The sequence below is a fragment of the Mizuhopecten yessoensis genome, unplaced genomic scaffold (assembly GCF_002113885.1).
Source record: "Mizuhopecten yessoensis strain PY_sf001 unplaced genomic scaffold, ASM211388v2 scaffold739, whole genome shotgun sequence".
NCBI lineage: Eukaryota > Metazoa > Mollusca > Bivalvia > Pectinida > Pectinidae > Mizuhopecten > Mizuhopecten yessoensis.
Genome location: NW_018403697.1, coordinates 144,636 through 164,557, shown reverse-complemented (window position 1 = coordinate 164,557; position 19,922 = coordinate 144,636). Strand labels below are relative to the sequence as shown.

Genomic DNA, 19,922 nt, shown 5'->3' with positions numbered 1-19,922 from the left:
TTTATCTCCTACATCTGCTCATGCATGTGCGTATATATATATGCATAGATGCGTGTAACATAATTATACTCCAAGACTCCTCAAGCTCATTTGGCTAAATCATGCAAAATTAAGAATAACAGGGACTTGAGAATATATTACAGCTATATTTGGACCTAAAGATTTAGGGATTTAGATAAACTTTCGATAATGATATATATATATATATATATATATATACGATTTTTTATAATCGTCAGGGATGAAATTTTTACCTTCATGGGCTCTTATACCACAAAATGTATACAATAACTCTGAACACATTTTAGGTCCAAATATAGCTGTAATAAAATATCAGGCCCCTGTGTTTAGAATCAGCGCACGTACAACTTTCCAAACGAAAGGTAAAAGTAATCGATAAGTGGGGAAAATATATTTTTTCAAGATGGCGACGCACTGGTTGCAGGTCCACATTTGCTAATTTAGAACGTATGGTTTGGGTTTTTACTTTAGTTAGACCTAATTGTAAGTATTGCAATGACTTAGTTTTAATTCTACCTCTTTAAATGAAACAAATCGCATCAATGTTCCGTTTTTAACGGTTAAAATAATTGATTCGGTCGATCTTCCTGTCATGATTACAAACGTCGTCTGCTACAATATACTCACTGTAATGTCCATCCCGGGAAGTGGGGTTAGAGAACTGTTCCGTTGCACCAATCTCGCTTAAAATTTGCTTTATGTATACTAGTATATGTATTTAGTGCTTTGCAGTGACCTTTCTCCAAATATTAATATATAACTTATAAGATACAGACAGTCACATGAGAGCTCAGGGGGGATTGAAAGCAAACTTCAGTTCAATTTCGAAATGTTACCACCACCCTTGCCGCCTTATTTATTATATACAGTGATCCATCTACAATTTATTTTAATGAATCCTTTTCAACTGTACAGTATTGCCAAAAACAATGAGTCCCACAATGTTAAATTTAGCTATTTCCAGATTTCTGTGAGACCCATACAAATTCTATGAGTACAGGACTCGGGACTCGCATGTAGATTTATCACTGTATAAGCTATATGTATTTAATGCTTTGCAGCGACTTTTCTCCAAATATTTAAATGTTTAATACAGACATTAGAGCTCTGGGGCGATTATATAGTGAAGGAGCAAAAGGAACAGGTAATGAATGATACAACCATGAGCGAAAAGAAGATTTATTTTTATTGAATTTCTATGGTGAAGACAATTTTACTTTTTTCCCCAGTATTTTAGCTATGGATAGAATCTTTGGGACCCCGGAGGAGCCTTTATTCAATGACAAGTGCACAGCTGTGACTGCGGATATTCTTCAGGAATGGCTTATTTCCCTAGCCTCTATAAATAACAAGACAATAACAATTTCTTCACCACAAGAGGTAAATATATATATATATTAGAAAAAAATGCATTTTACTTTCCGTTTGTAGAGTCTACTTGCCTATGAAATTGAATTGTGACTCTTCCATAGCTCCCAGCCAATTGCATTATAAATAAGAAGTCCTATGAAAGCAATTTACTCAGACTTGGGCAAATATATCGGCATAAACACTGAAAAATGCTGTCATTGATATTGTTATTGTAATCATAATAATATTTATTCGGTAAAAGCAAGATACAGGTACAAATATCACATATGATCACAGATTTCAATTGCATAATAATCACAGATATATCACAGTATTTAGATTATCACATCAAAGTTAAAAAAATCACAAATTTTGGAGCACTATAAATACAATGTATCTGTTTGACTAAGCTTTAACCTAGGATATCCCATGAAAGCTGTGTGGCAGCTTATTTCCAATGGGGTCCTCTAGTATAGATCTTAATTACTTAGATAACAAAAGGTCCTAAGGATTTGACCTTATAATATGAATATAAGATGGTATAATTTCTCGTAATAATATATATATGAATAGAATAAGTTGTAATTGGTCAAATATGATGATGATATATTATTTCATCAAAATAAGATGTTATTTTATTTGACGGTATAAGATGGAGTTGTCATTAGCAAATATGATTTCCTTCTGATAATATATATATGTGGGGCTATGCATGATGTTGTTTCCACTTGTAATATTAAAATATCAGTTATATGTATCACTGTACATATCATAATGCAAGATGATGTCATTCTTGCAGATATTAAGTAACAATATAAGATGGTGTTAGGCCATATACATTTATACTGTGGTACTTGTGTGTAGAACAGACAACAGGTGGTTGGGCAATCCCTACCAACCTATTATCTGTCTAACAAATTATAGTAATTTGGGGTATAATACATATATAAAAATGACTTTTAATAAGATAAAGACTGAGGATGATGGTAATAAAATCTTCCATAACATTTATAAAAAGTACATCAGTACATTTCACCTAATATCACGTCTGTTAATGTCACTTTTCGGTTATTATCATGTTTTTTTGATGCACCGTTTTTCCTGCTATATAATCTATGCAATTCAATTCTTTTATTATCACTTGATTTTATGTTGATTTCTCTTAATATCACTTTATTTTGGCCACTGCCACAAAAAAAATACAGGTAAATGGTGGTAATGATTCATGATAAATGCCCTGGGGACCTTCTGTCACACCCTGGACGCATTATGTAAACAATGCCTTGGCCTAACAGGGTATTTTTTACACCTGGCTGACTGTCAAACAATAGGTTACACCTGGCTGACTGTTAAACAATAGGTTGACTTACATACTTGTTAACATGATATTCACCTGTGGTTGGGGGAGCTAGGACAGTCTAACATCTGTAAACTTTTCTAATGCCAAGTGTGATGTATTCTTTCAACTAATTATAACATGTGTACTATCTTCGATTACACACTTGCAGCAAATATCTAAGGAAATTAACCCATAAAAAGATGTTACTAGAGAAAGAACAGTATATATATCAAGATATAGGTAAATATTTACCAAGTCTCATGTTTACAATTGAATTTGATGCAGAATACCAGCCAAACACTTGTATGCCTACATCACTACTGCAGTAAACAATCATAATTACAATCGTACTGATCGTCATTTTGCTACTTAACAATATGAAATGTAATTACTGCGTACTGAAATAAAATACAAATAATAAATTTATTTCTATACTTATATCTATATTTCAACTAGGGTAACGAACAAGGTTAGTTACAAAATATCAATCTTCATAGAGCCACATCACTTAGGCATTTGACTAAGTTCACTTCCGGTTTTGAGGGTTGAAAAACATCAGAAAATATGTATTCTGTTTATGTCATGTTTCGGTTAATATCATGTTTTTCTCTGACAAATGGGAAGTGATATTAAGAGGAATCTACTGTATTATATTGGTACTTTAGTTAAAATTTTGGTAATACATCATATATTTTTAGAAGAAGTTTAGAGTCACCCACTGGGATAGAATAAAAATTACCTTTAGAAGACAAATTCTTGCTCAAAATCATTTTTTGCCAAATGTATTATCATCTGTATTATCATCTATATTAAAAATATTGAATAAATATAAAGTTATCCCAGTGCATTAATATTGCAAACTCTAATATGAAAACTGAAAAAATAACATGAATCAACAAAGGAAATACAATTTTCAATGCCGGTTGTAATTTCTAGATGTGTTTCACTTCCCTCGACAGTCGCACAAACTAATGTAGTGTAAAATACATCATGTTTATTTCAATTTGTTTTGCTGTTTGTCTGTTACATTAAACACATATTGAATTTGTGTGGCCAGCAGGGCTTATTCAAGACTGGTGAGTATGCAGAATTTGTCTTCAATACATGTGATCAGTTCAAGATGGCTCCAGAAGCTAAGTACCTTGCACTGGAAATATTTGATAGGTAAGCTTATTCCCCATAACCAAAAAGGTAGATTTAACAAGAATTGATAAGAACCTAGATTTGAAAATTCCACCAAGTTGTAGTCAAGGACTCAAAATGCAATATTTGGAACAATTTACATAAAATAGTTCGCTCAACAATTTGAAAAAAAAATAGAAAGTGTTTTTTCTTTTATTTCATTAATGGATTGTAATTTGCATGGCTGCTTTTAAATCAAAATAGCAAAAAAATCAAAAAAATCAGTCAATCAGATTTCCTACAAAAATCCTTTTTATAGCATATAGTACTGACTGACTTTTCTCTATGAATTCAACACAAAGGATTTTTTCCCCCTAAGAACAGATTGTCGCATATGTATGGCAATCCATAAAATATCACTTTGTTCTCATTTTCTTTTTGGTCCTTTAATTGCTTGTTTTATAAAGGTTGACAAGTTCATAAACATCCCCCAAGAATATGGATGAAAATGTAGTTTTTCACCTCAGGATTGAACAGAAGCAGCTGAGCTTATAATGTCTCTCAATCTATCTATCTATCTATTTGTTATGCCCAACAGAGACAAAAATGGCTTCAATGCGGAGGGGACTAATGTGATTTCATTTAAAACTAAATTACATGACATCAATATATACAAAGATATATGTATGTAGCTACTGAATCATAGTATAAAAAAGAAGAGCTTATTATGATGATATCTGATCCTGTTAGAGAAAGATCATATTTTTCGTAATATCTGTATTATAAATAAATAACAAAACGCAACACTCACAGATAATCTTTGAATCACCAATAATGAGTATTTTAATGACCAATCAGAATGTCGTTACATGTATTGAAACATATTACTTTATTTCTGTTTGCATTATGATAAGGTTTATGGTACACCACATCAAGGATTTATACAGCCATGTGATCCAGAGTGGAAGTAAACATTGTCAAGCCGACTGGAGGGCTCTTCTCGACAGAATCAAGAACCAGCTCAAACTTCGCGCCGTGTCCTGTTGTCAAATTGCTAGCAAGTTGACCTCACACTATAAGGTGAATGAGATGTCTTCAAAATTAAGAAATAAATGGTTTTGACTTTTAATATTTGGCACCTCACTTGAATTACTTTAGAGAATTACTGTATCGTAAATGAGGAGGAACTGGACTGGGTCAATCATTGGTGATAAGGTACCTGTATGATCATGTAACTCTGCTCATATTGGTTAGAGCATCTATCTAGAGTTAAAGGTCCTGAGTTTGAATCCCAGTCTGTCATTTTTGATGAGAGAAAATCAAATTACCAAGGACCATAGATATGTATTGGTTTTATAGACGAGTGTTAGATTTTATTTTTTGTATAGAAAAAGTCATTTAAGGCACTTTTTAAACTAACCTTGAGAAATTCATTTCTACATGAATCATATTTTCTATTCATACATACATATATTTTAGGTAGTGTCTGCATCGAAGGCCAGAAGGTTCCTCCGGGATTATTGTGGCCACCGCTACACTGCTGATGGTATCCTGCAGTCGGAGCTGAGAGTTCTCAAAACACTGAATTACAATGTGACTGTACCCTCTACTCTCACCTACATAGAGACTCTGCTAGAAATTCTAGGTATAACCTTTTTCATTTTGATCGAGTAAGGCCACGCAAAGTAACGTTTTGTTTGAGATTTTTTAATAGAGTATTTGATGGAACTTCTTTCACATGCAGAATCAGAGGACCCTTCTGAAACACCTGGTACTGTACTTTGTCAGTGGTCTATATAAGTAAATCTTTCCTTTGTCCATATTTTGCCATAGTTTTATTGAATATTGAATTATGATTTTGTTGAAACTTCAATATTCTCGAGTTGCTTTTTACATTGAAAGGCAACTTAGGCAAGTGGGATTCGTTTGACTTTATACTTTTGCATTCATTTATTTATAAATCAGTGTATGTACATGAAATCCAGAATAAAGCTCAATACTTTTGAAGTTATTAGCTAACTCTTTCTCAAAGAGTTGTCCTGGCACACCTTCCCTCATTTTCAGTAAAATATTTTCAGTTTTTCAACTTCAATATTTCTCAAATTGATGAAAAAAATATTGTTACATTTGTTCAACAAGACAAAAGGAATTATATGTGAGGATTGTAAAGACCAAATGTCAAGGCCACACAAGACTCTAAATTTAAGATTTCCTTACAACTACTTTCCGAGTTAATTCTTAAGTTCAGAAAAGGAGGGGGACGGTAGCTAAAATACAGTTTAGCTATTGCAGCATATGGATCTCTTGGTTCATTTGGTAAAATTTTAAATAAATAAAAAAATATATATATACAACATTTCATATAGCTCCCTATCTAGCTAACATAAGCCACTCTAAAGCGCTTAACAGTACATAGATATACAATTTTATACAGTCAATACAATTAGCATATATATTAATCAATACAATATTGAGGAATTCGCAGGAGCTGCCTTACCAGGCGCTAACTACTAGTCCTATGCCACCTGGCTAATATCTCCTTATATGTGTATGCCTGTGTGTGTGCTGAAGATGTATTGTGCATAAAAGAAATTGGTATTAAGTGCAGGCTGTACGTTTGTATTATCACTAATCAAAATTGAATTGCAGGAAAAGAAATTTTATATGTAAATATACATGTTATATGGAACACTGTTTCCCATGCAGGGTACAATGACCACGAGGCAGACGTGAAGGTTTATCATGCAGTAGCCATGCAGGTGTTGACTGTGGTTTACATCAGATACTCCGAAGTGTACAAACGCCTCTTTGAGGTAACAGGTCTCTCTCCACAATGCACAGACAGGTAACAATGTTTTCTGTTCATTGATTATTATATTCAAAGCATTAAAAGCTATTTCCCCCCTTTAATACCGAAGATTTATATATTTTGTTCATCATGAGATCAATTTGATTTTCTAGAATAAAGAGCTATCTAAATCTGTACTTACCAATCTCCCTATTTAGGAGGGATGCTCCCGATATGGACCCTAAAATTGTGCATTTTCAACCAGTGAATTTGGTAAACTATTCCTATATTTTAAGATCTGATGATTTCATCTAAAAGAACAGCCATTTAAAAGTGCTATTTTTCTCTTGGGTGAAAATACACACATTTTATTTAGCTTTTAATTCTGAGCACGCGTAACCTCGAGGAACCCATGGAAATTTTAAAAAGTATGTTAAAATAATTACCCATATGACATTCAAAAATAAGTTATTTTGTTTTCATTCGAAATTGAGCAAAAATTAGGATACTGCGCTCCGATTGATTGATGGTTTCTGCACAATAATTTTGTCATATGACTGGATTCTGATGAAACTTGGTCAGTAATATGTATATATTATACAATGATAAAGGCTTAAAGTTAAGCAAAATGTTTGCATAGTTTATTTATTTTATTAACATACTGCTATGCTACCTGATTGAAATTGGTCACCTGCACAAATATGACAGGATTCTGATGAAACTAAATTGTCAATATTTACACTTTGTCTTATAAGTGAAATCTGCCAGTAATTAATAAACAATAGAAATGTCTTTGGTTTTAATGATGTAAAATTAATTGATTACTGGCAAATGAGGCAATGAATTTCAATTTCTATCTCCATGGTTTGAAATATGTACGAAGGGAGGCTATTATTGCAAATCAATCTTTTTAAAGGTGCATTAATTAAAGGATGTATGGAATATATTATATTCCTTCAAATGGTCCTGTATAGAATTTTTTTCTCCTTTCACCATATTTCAGTAATAATTCTGAAGTTTACTGAGTAATACAGTACAAAGATTGTTTCTTCTCCTTACATTCCCCTATTTTCATACATTTTGATATAACAATTATGCATCAGAAGGATTTTAAGTAGGTCAGATTGGCATTGGACGGATATATATTGTTCTGACCTGCGATACTCTTCTTATAATCTGTGACTTGATAGCTCAGTTACAATACAATGTACAATACGTATATACATTCTATGACATACTTGTATTTTTTTTATCAAATTTGGTTTGCTTTGATTGTCTAAATTTCTGTAGGAAGAAGTACATGGCGGTAAAAGCTGACAAAATGCTGCTGGCGGCATCGGTGATAGTGTCCTCCGTGTACTTGGCAGATCAACTTTTGTCAGATAGGGTTTGTGTTTTACTATATATATATCTTTCACAAAATATTTTTCACTATGATTGTGCAAATTAGCTTGTACTGGAATCAACTCCTCCGTTTGTTTTTCTTAAAACTTTGCAGAATTTTTATGTCATCTTCACATTTATTAGACTTTGGTAATATTTCTTATTAAGGGCTATTCCAGAAATTATTAATATATGCGGGGTAAGAACTGAGGCACAAAACATTTACAGCAACTGAATTCAATGAAGAACAAAGTCAGTGATAGGGTTTATTGTCGTTTTAACAAACAGTTAGACATCAGAATTGATAACGTTTGGTGTACAAATGTACCCTTTTTTGGTCCTCATGTTTAAAATAACTTAATGTGTTTTCATTTCACTTCATTCCAAATTTCAGTAATAACACTTACCGTAAACAGTAACTGTTTCCCAAATTCAGGATTATTACCTATATGCAGGCCTGGTTGTGTCCATCCTGTTGATTGCAGTGTGTGAAAAAGTAGATTATATAGTTCATTTCTCAATGTTGTCAATTTTCAATCTCTCTATTACTATAAGTCAGATTGTAATGTCAAATTTCCATGAATTATTGGTACCTGCGACCACATGCAGACTTGCTAAAATGTTTACTTCTGATGCAAGTTCCATGCACACCATCAAACTACTTTGCAAACATGATAAAATTAAAAACGTTCCTTAGGACATGTTTGTTTGTTGGGATGTGTGTGTTACCTACCATGAAAGACAGTAATTATGGCACATTGAAGGCCATTATTGGCCAGCACCTGGCTCCAGATTTGACTCCGTCTTGATTTTCACTCATGTGCAATGAAACAGAAGCAAACCTGGGTTGCCTCCCTTCTATTGCTGCGTGGATGACAATCGTTGGGAATTTAACACCAGTACACTACCACTTTTTTTTTAGTTTTCATGATAAGTCACCATAGCTGTCAACCCTCCCTCATTAGAAGGGAGACTCCCACATTTTGACCATGATTAACAAATCTCCATCAAAACTACCTCATTCAAGTCCAAACTCACACAAACTCAAAATCTACACCCTGTTGTCAAATGATCTCCTAGTTACTGCAGGGTGTGTGTAATGACCATAACGGGTGTGTCTCAATAATACTTTTCTTAGTTACTTTGATACATAAAAAGGGAAAGATAAATTGAACAAAGCAGTTTCAGTCACATTTCACGCACTTTCTTCCTCATTGGAAATGTGGAATGAGGGAGATCTCCATCATTGGAGGTGTCAGAGGTTGACAGCTATGAGTCACCCAAAATAACAGTGACAAAGGTATCTAATCCCCCAACCAGAATGGAATTTCATTACAAATTACATATATATTTAATCAATGTTAGCCAAGTTATTCTATGTAAAATTTCATGACACTGCTGTGAAATGTTTTAAAAGAATTAATATCTTGACTTCCTAACTGCTTGCAGACAAAATAATAATAATAGAAATTTAATTCTAAGGTTCTCGTATTTATTTTACAGATAACGGACCAGTTAAGCAGAATAACCCACATACCATGCGATGACATAATAGACCTAACCTCGGTCATAGTTCAATTGGTCTCGGAAGACAAATAAGATGAGGTTTATATTGATTCCAGCTGGATATGGAATGGTTTTCTCTTAAGAGTACAACATCAAGGAATGATTTTAGCATCCAGATTAGACAGTTTGGACAGCAAGGAATGGCAAGAAAACTGTGATAATAGGGCTATTGAATACTAATAAAAACAGTGATGATGAGTGCTTACAGAAACCTGTTATTGGAGACGAGGGAGAGAGTTTGATATTGTGTTGAGATAGATAGGCAGATATTTAACTTTGGAATCGACTGCTGTATGAAAAAGAAGGGAAATTGCGATTTAAATGAGCAAGTCTAGTGTTGGTAAACAATTCTGTTTATAATTTTTCTCCCATTTCCAAAAATTATTAAAACCAAACAAATAGACTTGTCATATTGTGTATTTGCAATTTTCCATTGCCCATCAATGACTATGCTTTCATTTTCTTAATTTGTATAAAAAGAAATGGGAGGAGGGCAGAGGGTTGCTATTGGATGCATGCTAGCTACAATTTGATATTGGATGCAAGCTTGTTACAGTTTGATATTTGTTAAAAGCTAGGTATAGTTTAATATTTTAGGCTATTTACACCTAGGAACAATAGATGCTGGATGTGAGCTTAACTTACAACTTGATATTGAATGCAAGCAAGGAACAATTTGATATTTGTTTCAAGCTAGATACAATTTGATATTGGATGCAAGTCTTGAACAGATTGGTAATTTTTTGGCTCGTTCAACAAGTTTGAAGCCAACATCAGGACCATTTAGTCACTCTCCGCCCTGGGATGAGATGCTCTATATTTGCCCTGACTTATTCCCGGATAGCCTACAAATGCAGATATTGGATACAAGTTACTGATAGTTTGATATTGGATGTTATCTAGTTCAATTTTGGATGCATGATATTGGGTTCAATCTAGTTACATTTTGATATTGGATTGAAAACTTATTAATTAATTGTTGGTGGCTTGACAGGAATATTTTGTTACTGTGATGAGCTGTGTAGTTTTATATTGGAGACTAGCTAGGTATTGAATGCTAGCTGTTGATACTAGGAGGCTGATCTAGAAAGTATAGAAAGAAATGGGTGTTGTCAGGTAGGTATGTAAGAGCAAAAAGAAATAGTTTGAATGCAACTTGAAAATGCTTTATAAATCACATATTGTTACTGATTGCATTTTGATTGTGAACAAAAATACTGATACAGGTTTTGATTGTATTCTGCTGTCTTGTTTTGAAATATTGAATTATGAAGGGGGACACAGCGGCATTTATAACTGATAATATATGAGTAGAAGGGTCAAAGATAAATGTTAACTGTTAAGACTGGTAAAGTCGAAGGCAAAAATAACTGAGGGTTGCGGTCACCTAGATGGTGCCACCATGCCACCTTCCTAATATTTCCTCAACAGCTCTAACAAAGTTATCTGTGATTATTATGAATGAGTGATGCTGTTCATTAAACTATTAATTCATTCTGGAAGGACAGGTATGTTTATGTTATATATGATTAGTCAATAGTTAGCTTGGTTTTTTTTGTTTGTAGGCAGAAGAGTATTGATGAGCATTTCTCCCATTCTATACGTAATATAAATTTATGATAGGTTATTGAATAATCATTGAATAATCAAAGACCTAAACTCAAATAATCTACAGTTTCATTAAGTTTTCAATGTTATAAGTTTAGAAAAATCTTTGTGAAAAAGCATGGTTGTAATGTCATACACTTGATTTCTAAATCTTGTTGATCGAGACTGCAAATATTTAACATTCTGTATGGTAATGCTAATAAACAATTGTAAATTCATCATGAACACTTATCATATTTACAGAAAAGGAAATGGTATGATTTACCATCAGTCCATGGACAATGTTTCAAAAGGATATTTGTGTGTGTGTTAATCTTCCACTCGGACTACCCTTATACAGACATTTGTTTTAGTACCACGTGACTGATGGTAGTAGTGGATTTCCGCTGAATTTTGTTTTGCAATATCACCATATTTTCGATACAAATTGATTATATAAGTGACGAAATATTAAAAATCAGTTTTACTCGTAGTCTCAACCCACGTAGTATGAAACCGTTGTTAAAGCTTAATTACACAGATGCATGTTTCTATAATGAATTAGAATCATCTTCTATTTCGGTTTTATTGACAACTAGGTCGTTGTGCAGCTTACAAAATCGACAGGACTCAGCTTAAAGCCAATCGAAATGCAATAAAAATGACAATCAACCTCCGTATTTTATTGCCGCGTTTTTAAGATGCAAAACAATTATATGGTTATAGTAATCAATGCCTAAAAAAGTCAAGAGGGACCTTATATAATCGATTGCTTAAAATATAATAAATTGTTATATACCGGTAGATACCATTTTTCTTGTAAGAAGACAAACACGAACATATCGCAGCCTCCCAAAATACACACACATACACTACACGCATGCATCTTGCACACAGGGGAGGCCGTCCTTAAATGACCTTAGCTGTAAATAGGACGTTAAACAAAATCAAACAAACAAACAAACAAAGATACCATTTTGTTGTCTGTCAGATTTTCGAGTAACCGGTTTCTAAAATTCGTCGGGTTTCACAAACCTGATAATGGATATTAGAAAGCGTAATTTTTTATACTATTTATAGTTTGAAAATTATTGTTAAACCGAAAATTAAAATAATGTGATCTATCATTCAAATTCAGTTTTATCCTTTTAAGCCTCGCATCTTCTTGCTTTGCGGTATTGTTATATATTTATTCTCGGTTCATACGATACAACATGTACACAAGTGTATGTATAAAAACATCCGAAGTGTTTTATTTTATATATTATTTTGTATTCCTTTGTGTAACTGTTTAACTCGAGAGAAACAAAAATTGGGAAACAAAAACCAATGACACTACACTCTTGGGTTGGTGCGAATTTGTATTTATGTAACGGGTTACTGTTCATTGCTGTGATTGCCAGACCAATATCAATGTTAATAAGATCATTATATCATGAGATGTGTTGTTGACATGAGGTGATATTAAACACGTTCTCGAAATGAATGTTTATTGATTTCTTTATTATATCGGGAACCTTGCTGGTTTTGATGTGTTTTATGTATTTTATTTATATTTCTGAACGCTTTTATGTAAAAAGAATATTTTTGTTAACTGATAACTATAAAAAAATAACAATGAAGTCATCTATACAGTGAGCAATGGTGCTTTCATTGTGGAAAATTTGTACTTTTTAGCGAATGTTGTTTACAGCAGTATCATCATAATTAAATATATGTTATACATGATATATAGGTTGAATAGATGTCTGAATTATATCTCAGTATGTCTTGAATGTCCACGTACCTTTTTTGTTATTTTTTTTTATGTGTGGAATAAAAATAATATAGTGAATAGTATAGAAATTATCATTTTCAATGCCATCACATATGTAGATGATTTGTTCTCCTTTCTCCCACTTTTTTCTGATCAAAGGAATTATATAAACACTGGAAAACAATAGATGTGTCATTACAGTCTGTTCTGGTATAGCACAGGTAGATTATTTACCTGTACTTACCTGTTCACCAATAGGAAATACTGTGTTAGTTATAGGAATATTTAACAAATATATTTCCTGATTTTCTGGAATTATAAATAATTAACAATATTCCAGTTATTACTTAATAAAAACACATCAAAATACATTAACTGAAAACCTGCTTTTATTAATTTCATTTTTAATCAATTTTATACATTTTTACTATACATACTAAGTATGTTATATATATATATTTCATAAAATAGAACTCAATTTAGCAAGCAATTTATGACAAATATAATCAGTAAAGAAGTGATCATGTATATGCAAAAACAGATGCAAAACTGGGAATGAAAATAAATAAAACAAATTAATTACATCTACACATGGAATACTTAGCACTACACGTAGTTGATCAAAACAACCATATCCATAAAATGCACAAAGATACATGATAGAAAACTATTATAATAGCACTAACTTACTTAAGATGAAATATTGGAAAGTCAATAAAAAGCATAGATAATGAAAATTCCATAATTTTAAGAAATCCTAACAAATCGCCAAATAAAAATTCTATAACAAACACATTTATCACAATGTAAATGCAAAAGATGGGATGCTGTGTCGGCGTACTGGATTACATCTTGTGTACCATTCCCCAAGCGTTCCTTTCGTTGGTTAAGGCGGCTGTCGATGTTACAGTAGCGTTTTGCTCTTGGTCTGAGTTGTCCCCCTGCTGCGTGCTGGAATTTCCTTGAAGATGCGGATGATGCTGTAGATGTTGGGGTGGGCGTGTTCCACTTTCTTCTTCAGTTTTCTGTGCCATCCCTCTATGTGGTTGGTAGTTCTGGGTCCCTCGGTCTCAAAGTAGTTCCAGAGTTGTTGATCTCGGTCAATCCACTGTGTCACGACGTAATTTGTATATGGCGTGGTGTCCTGTGGTACATCTGGGTCCACTTTCCCTCTAGGTTGATGTCCTGAATGGTCCTGGGTAGCTGAGGAGTCCGAGTACGTCGAGCGTTATACAGTGACTTCTTAGTGGACTGGAAGGTGGGTAGATGTCTGACTGTGTTCTCTGCGTCGTCGTTCCAATCATCGGATCGAAGTTTGGTTACCTCCTCATCGTAGATTCTGGGAATTGGTTTCACTTCCTTCACGCAGCTTGTACGAATGGTCTCCATCATCTCCCGGGCGACGATCTTAGCATGGTCATGTGGGTGGTTTTGGGGATGGCGGCCGTTTCCAGTACGGATGGTGTTTAGGGTACTAAGGGTAGATGGACAGTTGGGGATGGTACATGCTCACCAGTAAAGTGGTCAGTTGATGGACCCAAGCCATCAGGTGTTAAGATTCATTATCATCAACTAGAAATATCAGTGGACCCAGGCCATATGGGGTTATCAAATAGAAACATAACTAATGATTATGTTTTAGGGGAAAATAATCTAATGAGTGATACTAAGTTATAAATAATTACACTGAAGACGCATTTATTGGTAAAAAAAGATTTTCTGAAAATAATGCTCCAATATGAATTTGTTTTCACCCTAAATTAAATCAATTTCAATTAAAATTTTAATTAATCAAAGCATTATCATCTTTATATATACTATTAAGTATATAAAATATTTGTGGATTTCACGTTATTGTTTTGTATAGATGAAAATGGTATATAATATGAAAAAAATAGCTAAAAATTATGAAAATAGACTATATCAAAGCTACATGTAAATGACAGTACTGTATCTATGATACAGGTAATGTGGGAGAACACAGGTAAAAACCAGGTAAAATATATATGAAACAGACTATAACTGCTATCACAACATTACTGCCTCTATGGGTTTTTTAAAAGTGGGAGAAAGGAGAACACACCATGTAGGTTATGCGATGGCTTCTTGGGCAAAACGTTCAGAGCTAGAATACCTTTGGCATAATATTTAAAATAATGTATTTGATAGGAATGGATATAGATAAAACAAGATGCAGCAAATATAATAGAACAATGCAAAAAGTACGTCGTGGATTCACGTGATGTTTTTGTGAAACGGACTATAAGTAGAGGTCATGATGGTTTACCTATGATGTAGCTTCATTTATCAGTAAAGTTAGCTTTATGATAAATACTCATTACATATTGATTAATATTCATTACTATTGATTACAAACTGGTACATGCTATTGAAACAACTTTTTATTCTATATATCAAATGATATTCTCATAAATTCGATCACAGAAATGTATGTCAAATTAAGACATTATCATTTCCCCAAAAATCTTGCGTTGGAATGAAAGTTAATTATACCTTTAAGTCTGTGAATATCATGGCCCGCCTAGAAGATATATTGGTTGACGTAGTGTGACGTACATTAAACTCCCACACTGCTAACTTAAACGTGACACATAAAATATAGAGTTTCCTGATTTATATAATAATTTTACACATGAATAGAAATCGTAACACCTTTTTGTTTAACCCTTTCATCACTGTATCACCCAGATAAATGTATGATATAATCTACTAAAGTTACCTAGGGCTGAAAGGTATAAAGTATGAAGTAGGTTGTTTTCTTTAATTAAAGTTAATACTCTCTAGTCATTTCTAATACCATGTATTTGCTTGTAAATATTGACAATACGTTACAAACGTTACACATACTAACACTGCCAAGTGCTATTATTTGTTGTTATTTTTGCTTTTATTATGTAACATTCCATGTTTTACAGACGAGAGAACACAGTATATGATGAGATGTAGTTTCATACTCTAAGCAACACATTAAATTGTTACTCATTGTAAGATGATACATATATTATACATATTATACTAAAGTCGATAATGTTTTTGTGATCATATCCGTCTTTGTTTCTTAATAATATACACATACGCATGATGAAATACATGTTGTGACCATATTAGCTTATGTCTAGAGAAGCGGCTTGATGTAAGACTTCAAGCCTTCTCACAAATCTCTTTGCTTCGTTGTAAATTGTGATTCACTGTTGCTAAATGATGTACTATGAGTAATATCGTATAAATCACTTTAAACCTTTTACAATTGGACAAAAGTATATTTCCGTCAACAAGAGGGTAACCACACCGGAGTTGCCCTGTCACAAAAAGTATATTGATCATCAGGTTCAAATCCTCAATGAAAAAAACACCTGAACGCGCATGCCTAGTGTTGACAATGACACATGCAACAGGTATTGCCACAGTCAGTTTATTTTACTTGTGTTATCCTTTCGACTTGGTAACACTTATTACTACTAGTGTAAAACATGTTAGTCCTGGTCAGTTTAATTGGATATATATGGCTGATATCACACTTGACGGAAGGACAATGGATTGAGGAAGAAATTACACGAGTAGATAATGGTCAGAGAAGTATTAGTTTGAATTTAGAAGATTTAGAAGTCCTCCGGCGTGACATGATTGGTGTTTCAACCGACATTGCAAAACTAAGTGAGTATATTCAGCACAGCACCATTCTAAATCTTGGTATATTTGTCTTAAATTGCTTGATTTATATAGTTGTCAACTTGGGATTTGTACCATGTTGTTCGAAACTAAGTTAGTTATAGGTAGCCAAACAAACACTAACATTTTCTTCGGGTTGGTAAGTATGGATTATGAAAAGAAATGATTCTTGTAACACAACCAATAAGTTTTTCTATGTGACGTTTCGATGACTAGTACGGTATGTACTCTGTCATTTTCATCAGACAAATTACCAGTGAAGCGTATGTACTCAAAGGTGTAAAATGTGTATGAGTTGTCCACAAATCGGTGTGGATTTGACTATGCGGTAAGCTAAATAGAGACGAGGGGGTTCATAGACTCTAGCACATCTATGACCAAGTATCAAACAAAGCGTAGCTGAATCGAGTCATTTCACATATATAACAACTATTGTGCATACGCTTACAGCGTAGTGGAATTGACATCGATTTGTGGACATACGCTTCAATGGTCATTTGTCTAATGAAGGTGACAGAGTGCATACTGTACAAGTAATCGAAACGTCACATAAAAACACTTATTGGTTGTGTTACAAGAATCTTTTCATAATAACCTTAATGTTATACAATGAAGAACTTAAGAAGAGCCTTGATCGACTTGAATTTTCATTTATCTGCGAGATAAATCGGACGAATTTCCTTTTATCCGTTGATGTCACCAGATCCTGGCGGCACTAAACCATGTAGCTCGGAAGAAACAGTGAAATGCCATTTTTGCTTTGACTGCTACTTGGAATATAAAACATGATGGTCAAGCAATGCAAGGTTTGTCTCGAAATAGACATGCTTTATTTAGAAAGAAAATATTATACATACCTCCTCCACTGTCGTCACGTTAACTGTCCATTACCATTGTCGTACGTGCTTGATTTAAACAGATTATATTTGCAAAAATTCAAAAGGGATTACACACAAGTAATCAAACTTGAATTTTCTTCTCCTTTCAAACAATAATGATGATATATTAATACGGCTGCAAAGTAGAAAACATCGAAAACTTAGATGATTCCAAAGGAAACATAGATATGATAAAATGTACAATATACAAATCTAAAAGATTTTTATTTTTGTACTTTATGTACCCTTACATGTCGTATTAACCTGTATATAATATAAGCATACGTTGTAACATTACTAAAAACAATCTATAGTTCATGTTTTCATAATGAAACTTCTGTCAATGATACATATCATGTATTCACATAAACAAGCTTTGAAATCAACCTGCATGTTTCAACACCGTAGCAGCTTGATAACGCAGCAGACCGCATCACACAATGGTCACATCCGTGAAGCTTTATTTAAAACGCACCACATCACATGCTTGCACTAATCACCACAGCACGTCAGCGTGTGTCAATATTTCAAAGGTAAATGATCCATGACTTCGTGATATTCACTATTTTAAACTGTTTATTCTTACTCTTTTTGCAATTCAATGCTCGTGGAAGATGAACATATTATTCTATCAGTTTGAGCGCTTAAAAGAACCTTCAAAGTATTCATTCTCGAGAAACAAGATTTGGTAAAAAGCCAGTAGGGCAAATAAATGTGATAATTGCATCAAATGTGTTAACCATGTTTCAAAGAGGAGGGGGATTGTTTTACATTATGGGCGGATTGGTCTGTTTTGTAGCATTTAAGTGAGGTGGCATTATAAATTATACCATTGGAAGCACGGTCCCACTACAAACAGAACAAAACACATCTCCAGCACACACGAAGGCATACACACATAGGGAGATATTAGCCAGATGGCATAGGACTAATAGTTAGCGCCTGATAAGGCAGCTCGTGCGAATTCTTCAATATTGATTAATGAGTATGCTAATTGTATTGATTGTATGAATTGTATATCTATGTACTGTTTATAAAGCGCTTTAGAGTCGCTTATTCTAGCTAAATAGGGCGTTATATCAAATATTGTATATTTATTTATTTATCTATGTTTACTTACAGAAGCTATCAGTGGCTCCCCTAATACAGGACAGTCCATCCCAGATCTTATTGGTGACATGTTGTGCTCAGCTTGTTCTTTACTTAAGGATGTAGCCAAGAGACAGAAATGTCGAACGCGATACTGCCATAGACCTAGCCAATCAGTCATTCACAGAACGTTCGGAGGAACATATAGGAATACGCGCAATTACATAAGTGGAATGCGCAGAAGAATGGTCAGGCAGAATAATGCCCGGATGCGAAGGATGCAAATCAATAATCGATATTAGAAGGGAACACAAGTATTGAACATGAATCGAATGTTTTGTTATATCTGTGATACGTCTTGCACTGGGAATCGCTTTCATAAGAAACAAACTTTGCAAAATATAATATAAAACTGAACAAAAACACAGGTTATTCCAGGAGTGTCTTAACGTGAAGACGATTGTATGTGTGTCACGGAGTGAGTAACGATATGAAAAGAAAACTTTGTTGAGTGTATAATAAAGAAGATATGGGAAGGTGATCTGAACGTGTTAGAAACACATTTTTGAGAAAAATGTGAAACATGTCTTGACCCTATCAGAACATGTTTTTTTTAAAGTAGATGACAAAAAGAGAACTGATACTCAAGTTAATAACTCCAGTGTCTTAGGAACATGAAAGCATGAAATAATACAACTAATCCCAGTTAAATCTAGCTACTTCCACATACATTAGACTTCATATTTATTTATTTATTGCAGTGTCATAATTGTTATAACATTAAAGTTATGTTTTCTTAGTTGCATGCGTTGTTAGTTTATAATACATTCAATTTGAAAAGGAAGTTCGATTTTTATTTCAATTTCGTCTCGGCGATCACAAATTCAACTAATCATACTTATATTTCCGTGACCAAACCTTTTAATATACGCACCTGGAATTGATTTTTGTATGGATTTTTTTTAATTTTTCAATATATTTAAATAACAACTACTCAACTTCCCTCGTGCCATTTTCCTAACGCAATCTCAAATATAATCGGCCGTGGCCGATAGTGACAATCATCCGAACATGTTATTGTGACTTCTGATGAACAGCAATTGTCCAGACAGACAGCACCGAAATAAACTACAGACGTATGGAATTATTTTTACATGGCGTCTGAAATGTTCCCAATCTCCACGCAGAGTTACGGTCCTTGCACTCCCTTAAATCTCTGCCAACGTCAAAAAGTAGTCCCGAATCATATGACCAAAATATCATGTGATCCATCGTACAAAATGGCAGCCTCCGTAGAAAACAATATCAGTGGCGGATCCAGAGGGTTTTTTGGGCTTCATGACACCCCCCCCC

The 19,922-nt window shown here is 33.5% G+C and overlaps 2 protein-coding genes across 3 annotated transcripts; both read left to right on the top strand.

Moving 5' to 3' along the window:
• The first annotated feature begins 419 nt into the window (after positions 1–419).
• Positions 420–12,638, top strand: LOC110452333 (cyclin N-terminal domain-containing protein 1-like). Of its 2 annotated transcripts, none has more exons than XM_021500794.1 (8): positions 420–504; positions 1,251–1,401; positions 3,771–3,874; positions 4,747–4,912; positions 5,312–5,477; positions 6,539–6,677; positions 7,911–8,007; positions 9,507–12,638. In XM_021500794.1, the coding sequence occupies exons 2-8, from the start codon at positions 1,261–1,263 to the stop codon at positions 9,600–9,602; spliced, it is 909 nt and encodes a 302-aa protein (XP_021356469.1). In that variant the 5' UTR covers positions 420–504; positions 1,251–1,260; the 3' UTR covers positions 9,603–12,638. The 2 variants fall into 2 exon arrangements, with proteins under 2 accessions (XP_021356469.1, XP_021356461.1); XM_021500786.1 differs by having other exon boundaries at positions 3,768–3,874.
• Positions 12,639–16,325: 3,687 nt separating this feature from the next.
• LOC110452278 lies at positions 16,326–19,367 on the top strand. Its single transcript, XM_021500692.1, has 2 exons — positions 16,326–16,587; positions 18,603–19,367. The coding sequence occupies exons 1-2, from the start codon at positions 16,404–16,406 to the stop codon at positions 18,869–18,871; spliced, it is 453 nt and encodes a 150-aa protein (XP_021356367.1). The 5' UTR covers positions 16,326–16,403; the 3' UTR covers positions 18,872–19,367.
• The last annotated feature ends 555 nt before the right edge of the window (positions 19,368–19,922 follow it).

Excerpts from the sequence above, each read along its gene's own strand:
- LOC110452278 (XM_021500692.1), top strand. The coding sequence starts at position 16,404 with ATGTTAGTCCTGGTCAGTTTAATTGGATATATATGGCTGATATCACAC. Across the intron at positions 16,588-18,602 it reads AACCGACATTGCAAAACTAA|AAGCTATCAGTGGCTCCCCT; the intron begins GTGAGTATATTC and ends GTTTACTTACAG.
- LOC110452333 (XM_021500786.1), top strand. The coding sequence starts at position 1,261 with ATGGATAGAATCTTTGGGACCCCGGAGGAGCCTTTATTCAATGACAAG. Across the intron at positions 3,875-4,746 it reads GCACTGGAAATATTTGATAG|GTTTATGGTACACCACATCA; the intron begins GTAAGCTTATTC and ends CATTATGATAAG. Across the intron at positions 8,008-9,506 it reads ATCAACTTTTGTCAGATAGG|ATAACGGACCAGTTAAGCAG; the intron begins GTTTGTGTTTTA and ends TTTATTTTACAG.